General features: G+C 39.0%; 2 protein-coding genes across 5 annotated transcripts in view; both read left to right on the plus strand.

The window, feature by feature from the left end:
* The first annotated feature begins 1212 nt into the window (after positions 1-1212).
* Positions 1213-12082, plus strand: LOC145889534 (uncharacterized). Of its 4 annotated transcripts, none has more exons than XM_082980504.1 (39): positions 1213-1326; positions 1433-1591; positions 1931-2033; positions 2520-2710; positions 2984-3109; positions 3173-3295; positions 3378-3497; positions 3605-3724; positions 3846-3992; positions 4140-4249; positions 4305-4422; positions 4481-4594; positions 4653-4769; positions 4909-5034; positions 5091-5213; positions 5343-5468; positions 5650-5772; positions 5880-6005; positions 6187-6312; positions 6724-6846; positions 6913-7035; positions 7228-7350; positions 7494-7691; positions 7847-7975; positions 8097-8246; positions 8305-8421; positions 8481-8588; positions 8696-8823; positions 8933-9082; positions 9138-9335; positions 9400-9612; positions 9749-9874; positions 9982-10119; positions 10210-10319; positions 10555-10762; positions 10932-11073; positions 11189-11355; positions 11478-11645; positions 11767-12082. In XM_082980504.1, exons 1-39 carry the CDS (start codon positions 1242-1244, stop codon positions 11938-11940), a joined length of 5376 nt encoding a protein of 1791 aa, XP_082836630.1. In that variant the 5' UTR covers positions 1213-1241; the 3' UTR covers positions 11941-12082. The 4 variants fall into 4 exon arrangements, with proteins under 4 accessions (XP_082836630.1, XP_082836631.1, XP_082836632.1 ...); XM_082980505.1 differs by having other exon boundaries at positions 7850-7975; XM_082980506.1 differs by having other exon boundaries at positions 7494-7682.
* A 531-nt stretch (positions 12083-12613) lies between these two features.
* LOC145890103 (uncharacterized) overlaps positions 12614-23264 on the plus strand; it is a 32790-nt gene continuing 22139 nt past the window's right edge. The window contains exons 1-28 of the mRNA XM_082981142.1: positions 12614-12740; positions 14717-14875; positions 15048-15162; positions 15728-15927; positions 16021-16146; positions 16220-16342; positions 16583-16705; positions 16879-17001; positions 17132-17254; positions 17497-17619; positions 17867-17989; positions 18178-18300; positions 18522-18644; positions 18844-18960; positions 19202-19324; positions 19517-19639; positions 19884-20006; positions 20212-20334; positions 20507-20629; positions 20813-21001; positions 21220-21372; positions 21641-21790; positions 21892-22014; positions 22077-22184; positions 22282-22415; positions 22488-22637; positions 22703-22903; positions 23027-23236. Of these exons, the coding sequence (XP_082837268.1) occupies positions 12650-12740; positions 14717-14875; positions 15048-15162; positions 15728-15927; positions 16021-16146; positions 16220-16342; positions 16583-16705; positions 16879-17001; positions 17132-17254; positions 17497-17619; positions 17867-17989; positions 18178-18300; positions 18522-18644; positions 18844-18960; positions 19202-19324; positions 19517-19639; positions 19884-20006; positions 20212-20334; positions 20507-20629; positions 20813-21001; positions 21220-21372; positions 21641-21790; positions 21892-22014; positions 22077-22184; positions 22282-22415; positions 22488-22637; positions 22703-22903; positions 23027-23236 (3825 nt within the window). The 5' untranslated portion in view covers positions 12614-12649. The remainder of the gene's footprint in view (positions 12741-14716; positions 14876-15047; positions 15163-15727; positions 15928-16020; positions 16147-16219; positions 16343-16582; positions 16706-16878; positions 17002-17131; positions 17255-17496; positions 17620-17866; positions 17990-18177; positions 18301-18521; positions 18645-18843; positions 18961-19201; positions 19325-19516; positions 19640-19883; positions 20007-20211; positions 20335-20506; positions 20630-20812; positions 21002-21219; positions 21373-21640; positions 21791-21891; positions 22015-22076; positions 22185-22281; positions 22416-22487; positions 22638-22702; positions 22904-23026; positions 23237-23264) is intronic.

Raw genomic sequence — 23264 nt, forward strand, 5'->3', positions numbered from 1 at the left:
TCGCCAATTTAATTCAACTTTCGCTTCCATTTCGTAGTGCTGACGAATCGCAGAGAATCAAAACGTACTTTGCAATGCGTTTATGCGAAAAACAAAGACACGACAAAGCAATTTTTGCTTAAACCCGTGTAAACCATATTTCACAAACATAATTGTAAATAAATTACCCAAAGCGAACGAAGTTAATCACTTCCTCCAAGAAATGTGTAATTTAATTTTGATATTTCGTTTTTGATCGTTATTTCAGGGCCGACAACAAAGTACAGATCGAAAGGTTTCTTACCGTTCCTCAAAACGATGGCAGGAATTTTTTGTTCGGCAGATTAGGTGTAGCACTTTTGTCCGTCTTTCCGCTCCAGCAATTTCCACTGAACCTTGGTCCCCTGCGCAGCGATGCGTAACCATCATAGCACCTCGAGGATGAAAAAAGAATTTGGATGACTGGCTATAGGCATTCCGTCCATATACAGCGACACCAACACAAGACAAATTATCAAATCTTTTGACACACTGCCATACTGCCTTCCGGTGCATTTTGTTTGATACAATATCATATAGCGCAATGCGATTGTTGCTTATAAATCTCCTTATTTATGGAACATTTGAACTACTGATTAATGTATTTTTTAGCCTAAAAGATTGGAAACGGAAATAACATCGATATATTCATAAAGTATGTATTTTTTTATTCTGCCACGTGAGAAATCAAGCATCCACATCAGACCCAGGTCGCATGCTTTGCTACTCAACCATGACATTCTTACCGTTTAAAAAAATCACCAGTTTTCACCTTTTACTAGATAAACATTGCAAATTACCATTTCGCTATTAACAGCATTGGAAAATATGCTTAACCACATCACATGCTAAAATCGTTTGGTATTTATGAATCGTTTTAAAAGCCACATACGAGTTGGACTTTGCACTCTTCGGCTTATATCACAAAACGATGGGGCTGTTTAAAATGGTGAAATGTTTGCAGTATAAGGCAGATTAAAACCATTTATATGAATCTTACTTCGCGAATGACGATCAACATAGTGATCCATTTTTATGGTATGTGATGCTGCATCGTGTATATCACTGTAGCGTTACGTCTGCTGAGAACTTAAGAACAAGAGAGCCCCATTGCGGTGACATGCAACGAACCGTAAAGGGTAACTTAGCTCTTGTACTATGCAAGCATTATACTGATGCTTTTAGTTGTGGGAGAGGCGATAGTTATAGTTGAGGTATCAGTGATGTTTGTGTTGCTGCTTGCGATATTGTGTTCCGCCACATCGGGACAATTGATCGATGTATCTTTCTCACTGTATGCAGACGTAGGTTAGTTTTTTTATAATTTGTGAGAGGCAAATGATAAAGTTTTATAACTTGGACTGCATTGAATGCATACTTAGAATTACCTTAAACATGGACGCCTTTTTTTCAGAAAAACACACGTGTGTTACAACTCGACCCATGTTGGAAGTTATTCAGTTGCGGAACGCTTGTGGATCCATCTTTTCTCCTTGTTACCCACAAAACTACCCGACTGATGTCACCGAAGGCTTTTTGTTGTGGAATCTTAACACGTCGACGCCCATATCTGGTATATAGGCCTAGTGGTGCACTGGTAAATTGCGTTATTTAATAAGCCGAATTAGTCTTGTGACACTGAACTGGACTATTCCGTTTTAGCACTGAACAGAATGATTTTTATTTTCTAAAACACACGAGCTTTTGCGAGATCCTCTTGCTTCATCAGATGTAATAAATGTAACCATTTTTGGGAAATTGTAAAAAGTTTTTAATGTTGACTCGATAAGTGTGAAGAAGTGAAGAAACATTGCCAGGTTTCTATAAAGTAGCACGTGCTTGCAGTTTACAAAGACCTTGCTACGAGGTGGAACGGTTCTGCGGTGTGCCCTAACCAAAGCGTTTTTTTTAGCTATTCGACTCACATTCCATGCGTTTGAAACAAACTCTTTGGGAGGTGTGCTCTTTATTGGGAGATCACTTCAAACCGCTTCCAACACTTTTAGCATCACCAGGTATTTTCAACTATCGTAAGAAATCAACGTCTCAAACGAAAACGTTATTTTGAAAGGGGGCAGATTGCCTATATATCGCTGTACAGTTTGTGCCCCGGTTAAATGTGTCTGATGATCCGTGAAACGTAACTGAGAATAAGACATTTCTTGGTAATGTTATTATCACAAACATCTTTGACCTTTTCGTAATGTCATAGAGTTATAAAATTTCCGTTTGAAAATCGGAATAGAAATATTAACACCTGCTTTTTGGTTCCAAGGGTTTGACGTCATGTAACCGGCCTCTGTCAATATCTAATGTCGGACAAAACATGTCATTGGCAAACAGAATTGCAAACAAACCGAGCTTGATCTTATGGCGCACAATTTTGCATTGCCTGCGGTATACATAAAAAATACTTGAAAAGTGTGTACAAACATACCCTACTATACAAAAATCAACAAATTTTTGAAACTTTTTTTAAAAGCATTACGTTTGCGTTACAGAGATTTTAGAGTATTTGGAAGTTTAACTGGGGACGTTTCCCTAAAACCATTTACCTTCTTGGCTGCGGACGGTTTTCCGCTTAACTCATCTTCCCGAACATATGAAATCACGAACGTCGAACCACTGTTTATGAGTTTCTACTCAAGTCTTGCCGAACCATTATCTGGATTTAATATCAGTTATTGCGTCGGTTAGTGCTTCAGTGTGCGAAAAAGAAACCAATTTACGAATCGGATTTGTAGTAAACAATCTGCTGTATCTGAACTTAAAAAGTGCAAAAAAAATCTAAAGTAAATAAAATTATTTACCTAAAAGGCTATGCATTGCACCACTTTCGTGCTATTTTGGTTTAGAAAAAATATAGCTACGTACTGCTGTGTGCTGTTTCATAATCCCCAAAGTGGTAATCGTGCACGCTTTGTTCTGTTGCTTAGGACTTCTGATCAGATTTTGTTTCGAACAGATGTGGATCAATGCAGAACAGGCAAGATAGGAACTTGTCTCAACGGAGGATTTTGCTCAAGGAATTCATTTAATAATTACGCTTGCTCGTGCCCGGGGAACTACTCAGGAAGTCTCTGCGAAGCAGGTGAACCGAAAACTAATTTTTTGGAATCATTAAATGATTGTCAAGTCACATGTTTCTTTTCAGATGTGGACGAATGCGAGGTTGGATTACACAACTGTGATGCAAATGCCAATTGCTCCAATACTAACGGCTCATTTCTATGTGCTTGCAAAATCGGCTTTATGGGAAACGGTAGTGCATGCAAAGGTAGACAGTATACATTTTAATAGCTCTCTGTGAAAGGGTATGTGAAATAAAGAAGCAAACTAAACAATATTCTCATGTTTAGACATCGACGAATGCTTAACATCAAACATTTGTTCCCCGAACTCATTTTGTATCAACACCAACGGATCCCACCTTTGTCCATGTAAAACCGGGTTTAGAATGCTTGGGAACAACTGTATAGGTAAATAACACAGAGGTCAAGTTTAAAGGCTAATCGTGTTTGTCTACTTAATTACAAGTATGTACAAAATCTAGACAGAAGCCCTAAGCCTGATTTTTTTTGATTAGATATCAATGAATGCAATGAGACAAATCCATGTGACACAAATGCTCTGTGTATCAACACTCAAGGCTCGTTCACTTGTACGTGCAATGAAGGTTATCGGGGTGACGGACTCAGTTGCTCGGGTAAGTTTTTCGTTAAGGTTACAACTAGTGAACCTGTCTAATTCTTGACTATTTTTGCAAAAGGTCTTAGGTATTTTTATTTCTGCGGATTGCTGCAAATTATAGCAATATACAAATTTAGGTGCATACTGTCGTGGCAATGTGACCAGTGCGACTACTTGTAATGTGCCCGGTTTCCTGGAGTGGCCCACTTTTCGCAACTCTTCCATCTACTACCGGGTGAACGAATTAGTAACCTGGCACATCGACTTTACTGCAAATTCTTCAGGTAACCTATAACTCTTTGCATATCCTCTAGTTAGGTCACTTTTCGGTGGTTTGTAATGGCTGTTTTGCACAATACATGCATTATAAAAGGTGTTTAAGTGCCTATTCTCATGAGTAGCACAACTGTTGTTCAATTATTCTTTTCTAGTTTCCGCTATAAGATTTACATTTCTTTACCTGGATGTCGAGCGGGAAAAAGATTTCATTTTCTTCAACAACAACACTAATTACACTGTAACAGAGCCCCAGCGAATAAATGTTGGTTTGTTACTTATTGGATATGTATGCTAAATTAAAAAATATATATTTTTAGGTCACTGGAAATGTTTCCAACGGACAGGATTTCACTTTTAATACCAACCAGATGTACGTGCATTTTTACAGCAACGAAAACGTTACGAAAACGGGATTCTTACTGAGGTTTAAAGAAGGTACTATATAATGTATGGCGCTTTTTATAAACTATTCCAAAGTCTGTTTCGTAACCAGATGCAGACGACTGCACACCAAATCCTTGCCTAAATGGTGGTACGTGCAGCACACAGTTTTTCGGATACAGCTGTAGCGATTGTTCTGGGTACACGGGACAAAATTGCCAAACCAGTAAGTAAACCACACATGATATATTAGGCCTTAAAGTAACTCTCACAATTTGGTTTAGATATCGATGAATGTTCCAATCAAGTGTGTGATATTTTAGCAACGTGTCGCAACATTCCCGGTTCGTTTGTGTGTACTTGTAATCCCGGTTATGCTGGTGATGGATTCAACTGCACCGGTTGGTAGAACTGATTTTCCCAGCACTCGTTTGTACAAATTTACCTTTACAAAAAATCTGTTAACATTAAACGAAAGTTTTTACGTTTAGAACCTCTAATATAATAAACTTTAGTTTTTATTTTCTCGCTTGTCTGTAGACGTCAACGAATGTGAAACAGGTGATAACAACTGTGATCGGGTCAATGGTGCCTGCGAGAACACAAACGGATCTTGGTCCTGTTCATGCCTTCCCGGTTATATGGGAAGTGGAGTCAGCTGCCAGGGTTAGACACCACGCGTTAATCGCCAAAAATATCCAAATTGAAGAAACTATCTTTAGATATTGACGAGTGCGCGCTTGACCTTCATAACTGCCAGGAGAATGCTTCATGTCAAAACCTGGCCGGTGGCTTCACGTGCGTTTGCGTTACTGGATTTACAGGAAGCCCACCCAATTGTGCAGGTAAGCATAGATCTGTTGCTGAGGTCAATAGACCAGTATTCTGATTTACCCAGTAAAATATACAACGGGAGTTTTCACGTTCATTGTCAATGTATTTTGCTTCACACAGTAACGGCTTTATTTGCGCAGATATCGATGAATGTGTTCTTGACACACATAGTTGTCACGCGAACGCAACGTGCTCTAATGAACCAGTGGGAAATTTCTCATGTACTTGTAGTGACGGATTTACCGGAGATGGAATTCAGTGCGTGGGTGGGAAATTTGTAATAACTTGCAAGTTTCCGTATATTTTCCTAATCAAGGGGTCATCGCCATTCGTCCACCATGGCTAAATCACAAAATTAATTAGTATGCATTAACAAGAATAAATATTTTTCACAGCTTTCCTCGCTGTTTAAAATAGAAACTGCTCAAAATTTACTCTATTTTACAGATATAAACGAATGCGCACAAAATGGCCAGAACTGTCACAGCGAAGCCCTTTGTATAAACACCCAGGCATCGTTTGAGTGCAGATGCCAAACAGGTTACACTGGAAACGGAACCTTCTGCGAAGGTAAAGTAAAAGCATTGATAAAATACAGCATTGATTAAAGTAAAAAAAGTGTATACATTTGAACTTGCGCCCTTATTCAAAAATTTTGACTTGTGTCTTTTTCGCAGACGTGAACGAGTGTGTTCTAAATTTACATGATTGTCACGAAAACGCGAGTTGTGCAAACGACCCGTCGGGAACTTATACGTGCACGTGCAACAACGGATTATCAGGGAACGGAACAGAATGCGAAGGTGCAACAATGCAATTGCTAGGTTATAGTTTCCAAAACCCATTATCATTTCAATGCCGGGTCCCACTACTTTTCTAACCACACGAAGAATTTGTTTCGGTATAACGACACGCTTAACCTATTGTCAATTGCCCCAGCAGTCACCAGCATTAGGTTACATTGACCACATACTGTCGTTTCAGATGTTAACGAATGTCACCAAGAACTGGACGATTGTCACGTGAATGCTTCCTGTTTAAATGAACCAGTCGGCAGTTTTACTTGTGTTTGTAACACTGGATACACTGGCGACGGAAGAAACTGTGAAGGTATTTTCATTGTTTTGAAAACAGATTTTTACGCGTTTCAAATGGAAAGTTTGGCAACATCTATATAGGCAGGGTTGCAATCCATCCCAAACCGACCATAAGGGCGAATGAATAGAAATAAAATACAATGCTGCACTACTTGAGATTTTGACATGGTAAAATTTTTAGGGGTGTGAGAACATCAAGCATATGGCGTTGTTTGGGCTAAATCATATTATATTAAACGCATAAGGTGGCCTGTGACTAACATAAAAAAAATATAATTTGAAATAAGGACGCCCAACCACAAATAAGACCAAATCTTGGAAAGAAGAAAGGTGTAGAAACCCTGTACATAGTTGAGTAATCTTTGTGTCTGCAATTTTCAACAACCGTGACGGATGCAGTACAAGAATTAGATTTCCATGACAGATGTTGCAGAATGTGAGCTCGGTTTGGATAATTGTCCTGCTAACTCCGTATGCATCGACGTACCATCCAGCTTCGCTTGCATGTGTACTGAAGGATTTACTGGCGATGGCAGAACGTGCGAAGGTATAACACAACACCACACATTGCACGAATTTCGTCTTTATTGTTAAAAAAATCATATGTTCGCAGACATTAATGAATGTGAATCCGGCCAGAACAACTGTCATAGTCAAGCTGATTGCATGAACCTCCTTGGATCGTTTGCTTGCCGATGTAGTTTGGGATTTACAGGAAACGGAACTCAATGTCATGGTACTTGTCGTTCTTACGAAACTTATCGTTGCTGAAATAGAATGGTGTTTGCATATTCAGTCATACTAAATTAGGTTATTTTGCTGCTAATTAAAACAGTTTTGTTTCGGGCAAGTTAGATATTTATGACCGTTTTTTAAAAAATAATTAGGGATTTTTTCGAAGTGCAATACAATTGCAGACTTTTTGCAGACATCGACGAGTGCCGCCAGCGTAACAGCCCGTGCCTTTCAAACGCAGAATGCATGAACTCACCTGGGACTTTCCTGTGCGCTTGTATCGCGGGCTATACCGGCGACGGGAGAAATTGCACAGGTAGAAACTTGCGTTGGGTTCAAAACAAATAAGATCACACAAGTTAAAAAGACCTAATGGATGTGAATTGAACTGGATTGTAGCCCTTTTGCATCCCAGAAAATAAATCCTTAAATTTCCCAAAAAGAAATATTGACTTGCAGCATTGCCACCTCATCCAATACCAGGGGTTCGTCCAGATGTTCAGGTCAGCCAATATTTGACAAGTGGCTCGAGGCAAAATCAGTTCGCAGTGGGAAATCCTTGCATATCTTTGTCGGATTATTTTTCGGAAACATACCACGAAATTGTAAACGTTGAAGTTATTGTACGAGAAACGGCTTCCAGCTCAGGTGCTAAAAGTAATATTTTGGTATTTTTATCATTGTGACATAAAATAGCACGTGTTAGAAGTTACTAAACAGACATAGCTCTATATTTTTATATTTCCCTTTGCAGATTTAGAATGATTGTACTGCAAGCGTTTGCAGAACATAGTTATTTTGTCTGTGTTTAGCAGCAAACATCGGGACTTGGGCAACCTCTATTGACCAAACTACAATCGGGCCATACATCGCGGAAATCCTGATGTGCACAACCATTTCATCCAGAGTTCTAACTTCAGACAATCAACGTTTTATAGTGGGTAGGGCATGGAAGTTCTTTGTTGTGATCACAAACTTGCACAATACGGCTTGATGAAAAGCCACGTATATGACGTACAGTATATATTGGTTTAATATTGCTATATTTTTCTAACTTTATAGGACGAAATACATCTTGCGATCGCAATCAAACATCAATGATTTGTAATGGGCCGTTACCACCTGGCAGATCTCTCCAGGTCGCATTTAGATCTGTGGTCGACGGTGTTATGTCGCCTTTGACCGAATTTTCAAACGAAATCCGCACCGAAAGTAAGTGATTATGGATCCATTCCCCACTTCAAATGTAACTGTTGTTTGTTTTGTACAGAAGAACCTACCTGTGATAGCATTTTTTGTGACAGGGTGTCTGTTTGTCAGATGTTTGTGCCAGACAGAGGACAAAACATGGTGGCAGAGTGCGTGTGCACAACCTCAAACTGTTCTGGTAACTTTCTTGTACTATCCTAAGGATTAGGACCGATTTAAGGCGGTTGTTGTTTGCAGTGGCGTGCTCTGCAAGAAATATTACAGATCGAAACGGAAATATACTACAATTTCCCAAAACTCTTGCTGGATTAGTGGCCTATTCAGAAACGCGCTGTCAATTTAGTAGTAAGTTATACTATGTTGTTCAATTCATTTTCAAATGTTCCTCACTTAGTAAAAGCTGCCTTGTTGATTATTTGTTTACTGAGTGGAGGCTTTCTTGAATATTTCAGATCAACCAATTGCCTTCATTCCTTGCGTAAGCCAATCTATTGGAGGATTGAGATACGGAAGTTTTGATGTGTCAAAACTCTCCGAAATCACTTGCACAAACACTTCAATCACTGACATTTTGACCGCGGTAAAAGCAGTTGCCATGAAAGATAAAATAGTGATCAAAATAAATAAACAAATAATGTTAAGAAGTTGGCAATAATAACAGAAAACAACAATTTTTTTTTGAATTGTAGACTGATGTTTCCGCAATAAATTCCACTGAATTGGAACAGATATTGCTTCAACTCGACACACTGACGGCAGATGTTGCAGTTTTGAGTACAGGAGACGCACAAGCAACAATAAACTTTGTCAATGAAATTAACACAGCGACCACCATTCCAGTTCGTATCAGCTAAATTTAAGTTAAATTTCCCACATTAATTCAACACTTTTTAGCTTTCGGCGTTTTCTTTCCAACGTGTTGTGGAAATTGGGGATCACGTGACACAGTACTTGCCACAGAATGTCAACAACGAGCAATCGCTTGAAAATGTGACGAGCTTTATCCAGTCGCTCAGTGAGCTTGGATTCCGGCTTCAGTTGCAGAACACTACCAGTAATATTAGTGTTCTTACCACGGGTATTGCTGCGATGGTAAGCGATCAACTAACAGAACATATTTGTATGTTACACGCGACCAATAATTCCTATTAACCAGGTCAAGAAAATACCAAATGAAAACGCACCCGTCACCTACCAACCGGTATTGTACGATGCGAATGGCAATCTTGAGTCTCCGGTATCTATAAGCATTCCTCACGAAGCAATTGCTCTGCAAATGACTGAACAAAACGATACGATTACTGGGGTTTTTCTGGTGCACACGTCAAACAGGTTGTTCCCGTCCGATGAAGTCAGCTCCAACAGCATTGTAAGTGATTCTCATCAGCCTAAACAAAAAAGCAACTCCGACAACTACAAATGCGGAAATCTATATGATAATAAACAGACAACAGAACGGAAAAAATTAAATGGAAAATATCAAAGCTTCTTTATAAATTCAACAGGTTGTTTCTGCACAAGTTCGCGGGAATGATGGTCTGACGCCGACAGAACATTTTCAGGAACCAGTACTAATAACATACAAGGAAGCTACAAACCAGGGATTTAATCAAAATGATTCCACACTGCAGGTATTGATTTGAGAAATGTAGCGTTTCGCGCCAACATTCCAGACAAATCAACCATATAAAGCTTTGGAGACCAAACTATTAAAGTTTACCCTCGCGTAACATTGCAGGCAATGTTCGTGAATCACACTTGCGTGTTTTGGAATTTCACGCTCAAAAGGTGGTCTACGGAGGGGTGTTTCCTTTTGGCTGAAACTCGGCCGCCGAAGTGCAGATGCGATCATCTCACAAACTTTGCGCTGTTGGTGGTAAGTATCAATATGCACGTGATGTTCTATCGGCATCGCGCTGACCCGCATACGTCCACCTTGCACACTAGGAAAATTATTGTTCTGCAGAGCATCACTGAAATAGAAGCTCACATCTCTCTACAGATAGTGTCATACGTTTGTGCGTCGTTATCCATCGTGTGTCTTTTGTGCACCTTGATTGCGTTGGTTGTCGTAAGGTAAGCAAATGTACCATCGAATTTTTGCCAATATGGTGAGATGCGAATCGAAAAACCAGAACACAGCTATTACAATGTAGAAAAATGTTAATCTTAGATTTATGCACACACATCAAGTAATTGCAATTTGTTTCGAAGCAGATTCCTTCTAGTTGTATTGTAACTGATTTGCAACTTGCTAGTGCATCTGAAGTAAATGCAACCTGTTAACACAACATACTTTATTTCTCGACAGAGATATACGAAAACGACGACCAGTGAAAATTTTAATGAACATATGTGCTGTGCTCGCACTCGTCTACCTCGTATTTATCATCGGTGTCGACAAACGTGAACACGAATCCGGTTGCGTGGCTGTAGCTATGTTGCTCCATTACTTCCTGCTCACTGCGTGGGGGTGGATGGTGGTTTATGCCCATTTTCTCTATATGTCAGTTGTGAAGGTAAATATATTTTAATCTGTTTTTTTTCTTGGGACAATACAATTAAAGTCATTTTCACACCATCTGTACACCCAATTACGATATTTTCGCTGAATATCAAGGTCTTTCAGGCTGTTTTAACTGAACAGTTTAGATACAGGTATGAAGCAAAGTGTTGCAATACATGCAGGTGTTCCACACGTGGAGTTCACATTATCTCAAAAAAGCTGCTGTCCTTGCATGCGGTGTTCCAGCAATTGTTGTTGCTATCAACGCAATCGCAGTGGAGGCTACAAAGCAACCTTCGAAGATGTCACCGATTTACGGACGGGGTATGACCAATTTCTACCCAGTATAACAAACAATATGTGACTGTCGGTAACATAATCCTCCTAAAATCTAGGACTGGACCTGTAAGCGTTTAATTTTAGTATTTGTTAATCGCAGAACCCCCATCAGCCTTCGTATCATCCTACTTAGCTGAGAACATGTGCTGGATCAAAGGAAACTCCCTATACTTCTCATTTCTCCTGCCTTTCGGAACTATGTTGCTTTTTAATATAGTTGTGTTTGTGTTGGTCATGAGGGAGTTGGCGTGTAAAAAACGATCGGACGTAAGTACACCGCTGCAGTCTAGTTTTAGTGCAATGAGTAAAGAGATCTTGGTTGACGGCTATCGAAACCCTCTCAGAGCAGATAGCCATTGGAATTATTGATGATTGTCTTTTATTAAAAGGTTGATGTACAGCGGACAACTTCCATGAAACACCATGTCAAGATCGCTGCTATGACAGGAATAACCCTAGGCATATGTTGGTTCTTCGCTTTCTTTATGATGATATCAGATAGTCAACAATATCTCACAATCATGAGTTGGTTGTTTTCAATAGTTGTCGCATTGCAGGTACGTTTATCCAATTTGTAAACCGATATGCTTGTTATACATCAATGACTATTTGGTGACGGGCAAATTGCTTAGTTTTGAAGTTACAGCTGACTGGAATTTAATGTCATATATTTCAAAGGGCGTCGGTATCTTTCTTGTTACCGTTGTAAGGAAAAACGAAGTCCAAATTGGCATTCGAAGAATGCTACAAGGTTTTGGGTGTCCCTGTGGGCTGGAATCCTTTACTTCTCGCACCAGCAGCAGCCAGACACAGTCCAGCACGCCCGGCCCAACCATGTCTACAACCAATTAGGTCATCTAAGTGAAAAAACATGCACGAGATCATTTGAACATGGTCTATGACTGAATTGTGATGATTTGGATAACCTCATGTGTATATATTCGTACGTTTTTGTGAGCAGAATAAACGTACGCGAAGCATGAATAAAAAAAAGTTGAAGCAGCTTTGAAAATGTTGATGCACATCGATAAAGGAAGGCAGTTCCAATAACTAAGTCATGGCGGAAAATCGCAACTTTTTTGCAGAAAAGAAAAGAAATTGTAATGCAGCATATCCATCCGACAGCTCATTTAAACATGGACGCAATACCAGTTTAATTTTGCTTTCCTTACAGTATATGTAAAACGACATTGGAAGGTGTTGTGGAGATAGTTTAAATAAAGTCAAAAAAATGTTGTTGCTGACAAATTGGTATAACAAGCATTTTCAATAGCATGTACCAACTACCTTGACGATTCGTAACTCATGGAAATCGTGGGAATAAGGTTGCTGCTTTTGTCTATGCGGTGGAGGGTTGGCACGGTAGACATGACATCATCCAAAGCCCCCCAAAAGCCTTTTTTCTATTTGAATCTTCCCAGTAGACATTTTTTTCAACACCAGGAATACCGATAAGGTCCCTTTCTCAGGATTGCACCAGTGATAAACGCGTTATTCAAAGCAGTAACTATCAGTTGGTAGAAATACTAAGCAAGTGCAGGGCAAGGGATCAACTGAAAAAATGTTGTTTTGCGCTTCGTTCGCAGCATTGATTATTGTGATAAATGGACTAGCAACAACGACTCCAAACTTTAAGTTCTATTCAAAAGTCGGTAAGAACATTACTTGGACTATAGTTCGTTGAAAACTAAAACTGGTTTCCATCACCGGGATACATATTAAATTATTGATTCTTGTATACCTTTGTTCACACGTAATGTTGTGAATTTTTTGTAACTTAGTCTTTGTTTCATGTTTTCGCGTGATCAGCAGGATCGCCCTACTGAGCAAGTTTTTACGATTACAGTTGTGGATAATTGGGTTCGCAGGCATAGCAGCCAAGGCATTGAAATCAAATCGGATCAGCCAAATTTTCTCCTCAAGTGGAGTTCTGATAAAATTTGTGCTTTTGCGCAACAGTGTACTGTTGCGTATCTGTTATGTCAAATATGAGTCTCGAATCGGGTCTTAACAATATTGTTTATAATCGATGGAAATCCTATTTGATTAGCGCATTTGACATTAGATCGCACGTGAGTTCTAATTGTTGTGTTTTCCTAACCTGACTTTACTTGAAACTTGATGCAAACATTCCAACAATATTTATTTACCACGAACAATTTTGGATACGAAATTAACATGCGCAATTATACCAACGCCAAACTGAGTGAATTTACGAACTGAGGAGAGCACAGTACCGTTGTACTGCCCCGCTCCACCTCAGCTAAACGCACACGGAAAGTTTCATTATTTAAACCGGAGAGAAACAAAGCGAACGAAGTGTCGTAGAAAGAAAGGCGATTCAAGAACTGACTGTCAGCAAACAGTTAACAAAAGACGCACTCTCACACAAAACAATGAAGCGACACATCTCTGAGGCGACACATTTAAGCTGGCCAATAAAATCACATAAAAACACAGCTGTTGCGTAGAAACTAGTAACGAGATCAAATCACGTGAGAAAGCAACCGTTGCTATACATTTTGAAATGAGATGCTGGACAAGACGCTACGTAAAATGCCTTAACACAAAAACCCATGGAAAGAGATTCCGGACGTTGATGACGAAACTGGCTGTTATGTGACCATAGTTCATATTTCCATGAATGCAAACGTTGCTATGTAACGTAAAATTACGTTACAGTACCTTGACCACAATGTATCCCGCTTCAACTGCCGAACTCCCGTAGTTAAGTTGGTACTACATTAAGTCGGAAAAAATGCCTGATCCAGCTTAAATGCTATTCCTGCGAATGTAATGATCCAAATACCATGTGATCGCTATGTTTCGCTAAGCAACTGTTACGCTTCTTAAAATAAACGCTTTCCTTGGTTCTCAGGACGCTGCATTCACGGCTAACCACAAGCCTGTTCCAGCACAATCGTTTAGATAAAATCTTGTTCATAAAACTATCAAAATTGCACCGACGAATCACAATCTGCCCCTCACAGTCTGCCCTCCGATTTTTCTTAGCGTCTCGTGTTCGTCCGGTTTTATCTTTTCTCTCGCCAGTCATTGGCCAAACCGTGTCACGTGAGAGGAAGGGAGCTAGCGCTACGATATCAAATCAACGTCCGGTGACTGGTGCGTTCGAGACACTTAAATAATAAATACAAAAATATAAATCAATACAAAACATTTAAATGAACAGGTGGAAGGTGAAATAACAAAAGGTGAAAAAGAACGTGGCGTAAAAGAATACGTGATTTAACGAAAGCGTGAAACTTGGAAATGAAACGCAAACAAGTGGGCAAATTCTTTTGCGCTACACAACTATGCCTGGGAACCTTATTTTAAACCAACATGTAAATGATTGGCGGCATTGATCAAGCGCCCGACCCATATACTAAGACGAAAACCTGACCGGGATTCGTGGCCAGGATATCCTGGTTCAAATCCCGGTGTGGTAAAAAAGAAATAAAAAAAAAAACAACATATAAGTTCTTTGTTAAATTTTCACGAAAGAATGAAAGTATTTGTGTCTTTGTGATGTCATAGAATAATCATGCACATAAAGTAAACTCCAACGATAGTATTTTATTGACAGACAAATTTATTTTTATAACTCCCCAAATATATTTTTTCACAGAAACACACACATGTGTTCAGACCATGCCAGGGCTAGAAGTGATTGAATTGAACAACGTGTGTGGAACTATCCTCTCACCGTGTTACCCAAATAACTACACAACCGACGTATCGGAGGGTTTCCTCATGTGGTATTTGAACATCTCGCACCCACTTTCCGGTAGGCTGAAAATCTATTTTATTAAGCACAAGCGTCTGTGCGTATAGAATTTTGTTCCCAGAATTTCGTGGGGAATGTATTGCATCAAAAAATGTGCAGTAAACAAGCGCATTTCCTCAGTTAACAAATTTACACATAAACCAACTCAGCAATCACATACTAAATTCAACAGCAATTCGTTTGACGTTCAACGAATTCGAGATAAATGATGCCCTAAATTCAGTGCTGCACATTGGAAGATCAGTAACTATCAATGGAAATGCCACTGGGTTTTATCGTGTCATCAGGTATGTGTTTTACCATCTAGCGGTATAGGTACTTTTTTCTAATATTTTGTATTTGGTAGTTTTTAAATGAAATGTCCTTCTTTGTCTATATTGCTCTTTAACTAGGTTTTATATAAAAAGAGTGGGTGGATGCGAAATCACTAAGGATGGTAATTAAAATACTTTATAGCGTGTATGGCAAATGAAGGTGCGAGAATCGGATGGAGAGTTCAATAGGGTTCCGTCAAGGAAAAATTTTAAAAATCACGTTTTTTGAACGATAGCCACATTATTGCTATCATAACACAGACTTGAAAACTGCACGATTTTGAAACGAACAAATTGCTGTGAGCCAGACAAGAGCACTTGAGTGTGTCCAACGAACGAGTTGTTTGCCACTGTAGCGTTTCTTATGGAGCCATGGCCTGTGAGGGGAGCGATAACCCCGAACGCGCCATGATTGGGTCCCTACTATTGCGCAATGTCTATCTTAATATATTGTTAATTCTATATTTTAACAATAATATTATCAAAAATATTTGAGTTGTTTAATAGCATGGGTTTGGGACCATTGTCTTGCTTATAGTGAGTACGACGCATATGGAAGCTTGCGGGACACAAATTCGTCAAACCCATTCCATTTCGTGGAGCATAATCCTACCAACACCTTGACTCAAATAAACTCGCGAACTTACGAAATTTCCAACATCTCCTATTCATTGTTTCTGAGCTTTACTTCGTCTCTCGCCGATCCCCTTGTCGGTTTTAATATCAGCTATTGCGCAGGTTGGTCAATTTTTTTTAGTTTATTTCTTGAATCACAAAGTACTTCATCTAAAAGAAATTCGAAAATAATGTAAAAGTTCTTTCGAATTCCAGACATCGACCAGTGCCAAACTGGCAATGTTAGTGGGTGCATGAATGGAGGCTTCTGTCAGCGAAACAGTTTTGACAACTACAGCTGCTCGTGTCCAAAAAACTATACTGGGACCTTTTGCGAACAAGGTATTGCTAAGGGCAATCACCAGTTCCCATACCATAGATTTCGGAACTTAACCGATCTCACGATATTCTTTAGACGTTGACGAATGTGTTTCGGGATTGAACGATTGTGACGTGAATGCCTTATGTGTCAATACAAATGGTTCATACGAATGCTTTTGCGGTAGTCGGTATACTGGAAACGGAACAACCTGCATTGGTATAAGACGAGTTTAATTAAAGTTTCAGAAAACACTTTGGCGTTAGCAGACAATAAATTACGAAAGTGCATGGGATTTAGTGAATATGGAGCGTCAATGATAAAGTGCAATGCACTTGACACAAATAGTTGTATGGTGTGCATAACTCAGAAAAAGTAAAAAAATAAACTTAAAGAGCATTGATTATATACAAAATCATCTTTGCTTTCCACTTTTCGATAACTATCCATGACTTGTAGATATCAACGAATGCTCGAATGGCATGTCCAACTGCTCCCTCAATTCAGTGTGCGTTAATACAAATGGATCTTTCACTTGCGCATGTAATGCGGGATTTGCTCCCTTCGGGTTGGATTGCTTGGGTAAGACACACAATTCTCGAACAATCTTTGATTAAAAAGTTTTTTAGTGTTTAGTGCAAATCTTTCTGAATAACGATTAAATGTCTGCCTTTCAAGCTAATTTAATCAAATTAAATTATGGTATTAAGAATTCAGGTCTAAAACGCTGTTCTCATTATGCATATATTCTACAGACATCGACGAATGCAGTCAATCGCCACCTATGTGCCACCCGAATGCGACATGTTTAAATGATATAGGAACGTTTCAATGTTTTTGCAATTTAGGGTTTACTGGAGATGGTTTAGTTTGCGCAGGTAAAAGGGCGTTTTAGCTCATCTTACTGATTACTAGCATATAGTAGCAATAAGAATAAGAAAAACAATAAGTAGAAAATAAAACTAAATTAAAGCATTCACAATGCAAAAGCTTTTATTTTTGATGCAGATATAAACGCTTGCAGCGCCTCATCCAACTTGTGCAACACAAGTGCAACTTGTGTAAATTCTACGGGATCGCCTCAATGTGTTTGTAATGCTGGCTATACTGGAGACGGTGTCAATTGTACAGGTAGGAACAATATTTTATCTACTTTGTCGGACGGGATTTGTTGCCAAGCTAAGCAGGTGTTTAGTCTTCTTGTGTGACCGAGTTATTGATAGTGTGGATTTTCAACTTATTTCTCATCTTGGATTCGAATCTAAAAGATTCCACTACGTGGTAGTTCGGGGACGATGGTGGAAGTTTAGGGAGTTGTTAAACATAGGAGAAATACCTTCCTGGATGCCACTAATTAAAATATTTTTCTACAGACATCGACGAATGCAGTCAATCGCCACCTGTGTGTCACGCGAATGCGACATGTTCAAATGTTGTAGGATCGTTTCAATGTTCCTGTAATACTGGGTTTACTGAAAACGGAACCACCTGCATTGGTATAAGATAAGTTCAATTATAGTTTTAGAAATTGTTGAGGTGTTAACACATTAATAAATTACGAAGTGAATATAATTTAGTGCATATATAGCGTCGATAATAAAGTGCCATGCATTTAACACAAATAGTTGTATGGTGTGCATAACTTAGGTAAAAAAAAACTAAAATTAAATAGCATTGATTGTATATAAAATCATCTTCGCTTTCCACTTTTCAAAAACTATCCATGATATCCATGACCTGTAGATATCAACGAATGCTCGAGCGGCAAGTCAAACTGCTCGGTCAATTCAGTGTGCGTTAATACAAATGGATCTTTCACTTGCGAATGTAATGCGGGATTTGCTCCCTTCGGGTTGGATTGCGTTGGTAAGACACACAATTCTCGAACAATCTTTGATTAAAAGATTTTTCAGTTTTAAGTACAAATCTTTATGAGTAGCGATTAAATTTCTGCCTTTTCAGCTAATTTTAATCCAATTGAATTATGCTGTTGAGAATGCAAGAGCAGTCATTCAGCTCTAAAACGCTATTTACATTTTACATATATTCTACAGACATAGACGAATGCAGTCAATCGCCACCTGTGTGTCACACGAATGCGACATGTTCAAATGTTATAGGAATTTTTCAATGTTCTTGCAACACTGGGTTTTCTGGAGATGGTTTAGTTTGCTCAGGTAAAAAGGCGCATTAGCTAATTTTACTGATTGCTGGCATATTGTAGCAATAAAAATTGGTTTAGTAATTTTCGATTTTAGGAAAGAGGTTTATTGATCAAAGAAGGTATAGAATTTTTAACTTTCCTGCTAATTTTAATCAAATTAAATTATGGTATTGAGAATGCAAGAGCAATCATTCAGCTATAAAACGCTATCCACATTATTCATATATTCTACAGACATCGACGAATGCAGTCAATCGCCACCTGTGTGCCACGCGAATGCGACATGTTCAAATGTTATGGGAACGTTTAAATGTTTTTGCAATTTAGGGTTTACTGGAGATGGTTTTGCTTGCGCAGGTAAAAAGGCGTTTAGCTCATCTTACTGATTACTGGCATATAGTAGCAATAAGAACTGCTTTGACAGTTTTTGCTTTCCTATGAGAGGTTTTAATGATCGACGAGGGTTATTGAATTTCTAACTTTCAGCTGATTCCAATAAAACTAAATTAAAGCATTCACAATGCAAAAGCTCTTGTTTTTGATGCACACATATAAGCCGAATGCAGCAGCTTTTCCAACTTCTGCAACACAAGTGCAACCTGTGTAAATTCTACGGGATCGCCTCAATGTGTTTGTAATGCTGGATATGCTGGAGACGGTGTCAATTGTACAGGTAGGAACAATATTATATCTACTTTATCGGACGAGATTTGTTGCCAAGCTTAGCAAGTGTTTAGTCTTCTTGTGTGAGCGAGTTATTAAAAGTGCGGATTTTCAACTTATTTGCCACCTTAGATTCAAATCTAAAAGATTCTACTAGTGGTAGTTTGGCGACGATGGTGAAAGTTTAAGCAATTGTGAAACATAGGAGAAATACCTCCCTGGATGCCACTCACCAAAATATTATTCCACAGACATCGACGAATGCAATCAATCGCCACCTATGTGCCACACGAATGCGACATGTTCAAATGTTGTAGGTTCGTTTCAATGTTCTTGCATCACAGGGTATACTGGAGATGGTTTAGTTTGCTCAGGTAAAAAGGCGTTTTAGCTCATCTTACTGATTACTAGCATATTGTAGCAATAAGAACTGCTTTGACAGTTTTTGCTTTCCTATAAGAGGTTTTAATGAGCGACGAGGGTTATTGAATTTCTAACTTTTCAGCTGATTCCAATAAAACTAAATTAAAGCATTCACAATGCAAAAGCTTAGTTTTTTGATGCAGATATAAACGAATGCATCGGCTCATCCAACTTCTGCCACACAAATGGAACCTGTGTAAATTCTCCAGGATCGTATCAATGTGTTTGTAATGCTGGCTATACTGGAGACGGTTTCAATTGTACAGGTAGGAACAATATTTTATCTACTTTGTCGGACGGGATTTGTTGCCAAGCTTAGCAAGTGTTTAGTCTTATTGTGTGATCGAGTTATTCAAAGTGAGGATTTTCAACTTATTTGTCACCTTAAATTCGAATCTGAAAGATTTACTATAACGTGGTAGTTCGGGGACAATGGTATAAGTTTAGGCAGTTGTGAAACATAGGTGAAATTCCTTCTTGGATGCCACTAACAAAAATATTTTTCTACAGATGTCAACGAATGCAGACAATCGCCACCTGTGTGTCACGCGAATGCAACGTGTTCAAATGTTGTAGGAATGTTTCAATGTTCTTGCATTACTGGGTATGCTGGAGATGGTTTAGTTTGCGCAGGTAAAGCGGAAAACTTCTGGAAAATTTAGCTTGTTTGCCTTAATATTCACTGACATATTATTGTAATCAGAGCTTTTTGGACAACTTTGCATTTTTAACTAGGTTTTATTGATCACCAATCATTGTTTATTTTCTAACTTTTTAGCTGATTCTAATCCAATAAAAATAATCTATAAGAATGCAAACCAATTGAGTTTTTATGCAGATATCGACGAATGCAGCGGTTTATCCAACATGTGCCATACAAACGCGACGTGTTCAAATGTTGTAGGAACGTTTCAATGTGCTTGCAATACTGGGTTTACTGGAGATGGTTTACTTTGCTCAGGTAGGGATTCGTTGCAACGTATTTTCGATAAAACTTTTTTTTTAAATTCATTGGTTGCTTTACCAAGGGTTCTATTATTGACTAGCGTTTGCGTAGTTGTGTCAAATTTTGATCCATCTGATTGTAATCAAATAAATGAGTCCATTGAAAATGTAAGGTCTTTTTCCTGCAGATATAGACGAATGTAGCGAATCGGCCATTTTGTGTGACTCACATGCCACCTGTACAAATATTGTTGGGTCATATCGGTGCGTTTGCCTCGCTGGATACAATGGGGATGGTAGTTTCTGCACAGGTATGGCAACTTCATTTACCAAAAACCTTGTGCTCAAAGGTATTATAAAGGTGTCAAAAATATAAATAAACCAGTTTCGTTACGAAACTCAAGTAAGATCTTGTGTAATATAACTACAACATCAGCTAATACCATGGGGTTTGAGATAGTGTAACTTGATAATCCTGCGTTCGCTGTTGTCAGCTTCACCGCCTCATCCGATTCCCGGGATTTCACCAGTCGTGAACGTAAGCCAAGACTTACGTGGGTCACCCAGGCAGAACGCCTTCGCCGTGCAAAATCCATGCACTCTGGCACCGGACCTTTTTCCGAATATCAACCCTGCCACCACAAGTTTAGAGCTGATAGTACGAGAAAGCGTGTTGGGGCCTGGTAAGACATCTTATAAAGTTTTACTATTATATTTCAAGTAGGTTATTTAATTCTAATCAAATAAGGATGTTTAACTAGGTATATTGGACTGATTTATTAGTGTATGTATTGTCAATAACTTTCTCATATTAAACTATTACAAACGACCATTCCCATTATTACGTTTGGTTTTTCCTCCTCATAAAACATAATCAGACTTTCTTTAATCTTCTGTATAGTGACAACCATCGGCACTTGGGCGACCTCCATTGGCCAAACACCCATTGCTGCATACACAGCAGCAATCATCTCTTGTCCTCCGGATATAGCGGTAGCTTTTGGATCAAGAAAAAGAAGGGCCTTGACAGCAGATAATGGACGCTTTGTAGTAGGTACGAGAAAATATTTAGTGCTCTTCATCATCACCAGTTGTGCTGCACAAACCATTGGTGTAGTTGAAAACAGAACAGTTAGAATCTTCTTTGAAACTACAGCAAGGATTTTCATATCAAATGCGCATTAAACGCATACACAATATGTTTTAAAATTGTCGTATTCATTAAACTTGCTATATCCTTTACGAACAAAAACAGAATTTTTCTTTTTTGAAACCGCAAAAAAAGGAAATAGCGCATTTAGACAAAAATATGTTGAATTAAGGTCAAGACACGAACTGTGACCGCCGTCAAGTTTCACAGACTTGCAACGGGCCTTTGCCACCAGACAGAGCGTTTCAGGTTGCTCTAAGGTCTGTGGTCGATGGTGTGACATCTCCTTTGACGAATTTTTCCGCCGATATACGAACCGCAGGTAAAGATTGCGACTTCGGTGTAGCTACTTATCCTTAAAATGTCTGTAACATGACTTCATGCAACAAATAACACACTCAACTAAACAATTCTTCTCCTTAGTTATGCCGACTTGCATTGGAATAGTTTGTACTGAAAGTTCGGTGTGCGAGGTGGTGTCCTCCGATGGTGGCGCAACACTATCCGCAGAGTGTGTTTGTGATCATACGACGACTGATTGCCAGGGTAACTTGAGTGCTAATTGCTGCAAAAGTATCGGGCAGTTACAAACAATGCTTCTTTCTCAGCAATTTGTCACGCCAGGACCATCGTCAGTTCAAGTGGAACTGTGCTGAACTTTCGACAAACTTTTGCAGGATTGATTGGATACTCCGACACTCTGTGCGAGTTCAGTGGTGAGTGGTGTTGAAATTTGAGCCCATATTTTCCACTATGTAAGTTGCAAAGTTTAAGTTTTAAGGGTTCTGCATTATGTTTATTTTTCTGGCATAGGACAACCCATTGCATCTATTCCCTGTGTCAACGTGACTACCGGGGAAAGTGGACAATCTTATGGACGTTTCGATATAGCGAGATTATCATTAATACCCTGCACGAACACGTCCCTCGCAGAAGTTGTATCAACAGTACGATTTACCAGATTGTGTTGCTCTTCTGTTACAGCAATGATCTTTTACAATTGTTTTTTCCCTACGTAGACCGATGTTTCAACGATCAACAGCACAACGTTGGAGCAAACTCTTATCACTCTCGATGTAATGACAGCGAATGTGTCAAGACTGAGTGTTAACGATACCCAAGCTACAATTGACTTTATCAACACTGTTCAAACCCAGTCGACAGTTCAGGTATATACTATATTCATAAAAATCTTTTCAACAATGTGTTTCACATTTATTTTATTTTTTTTTAGCTGACGGAATTTTCGTATCAACGTTTAGTGGATATTGGAGACCATGTGACCAATTTCCTTAACCAGAGCACTAACGATCAGAACGCTACACTAACAAATGTGACTAGCTTCGTCCAATCACTGACAGAACTTGGATATCGTGTGGCCTTTCAAGATAATGCCACTACTTTAAATGTGATTACTCCCAGAATTGCAGCCAGGGTAAGAAAACGTAACCAGTTTTGGATGCGACTGACAAGACGCCAATCAAGCGGCAATTGCATGCACAACATGTACATAATCCAAACACGTAGTTCAGACAATTGCCAATTCAATTTCTGACAGGTGGAGAGGATTCAGAATCCATACATGCCAGTAATTTATGAACCATTCGTGTACGTGGAGGGACTGCTTCAATCTCCTGCTACGATTACCATACCCCAAGAGGCCATAGCCACACAAATGAGCGGCCAAAACAACAATATAACCGGAGTGTTTCTTTTCCACACAACCAACAATTTATTTCCATCTACAGAACCCACCACATACAACGTAGTAGGTTTCTGTTTACTGTAAATGATGA

This window comes from Ascidia mentula, chromosome 2 (assembly GCF_947561715.1).
Source record: "Ascidia mentula chromosome 2, kaAscMent1.1, whole genome shotgun sequence".
Classification (NCBI taxonomy): Eukaryota; Metazoa; Chordata; class Ascidiacea; order Phlebobranchia; family Ascidiidae; genus Ascidia; species Ascidia mentula.

Excerpts from the sequence above, each read along its gene's own strand:
- LOC145889534 (XM_082980504.1), top strand. The coding sequence starts at position 1,242 with ATGTTTGTGTTGCTGCTTGCGATATTGTGTTCCGCCACATCGGGACAA. Across the intron at positions 9,083-9,137 it reads ACACAGCGACCACCATTCCA|CTTTCGGCGTTTTCTTTCCA; the intron begins GTTCGTATCAGC and ends AACACTTTTTAG. Across the intron at positions 9,613-9,748 it reads AAGTCAGCTCCAACAGCATT|GTTGTTTCTGCACAAGTTCG; the intron begins GTAAGTGATTCT and ends TAAATTCAACAG.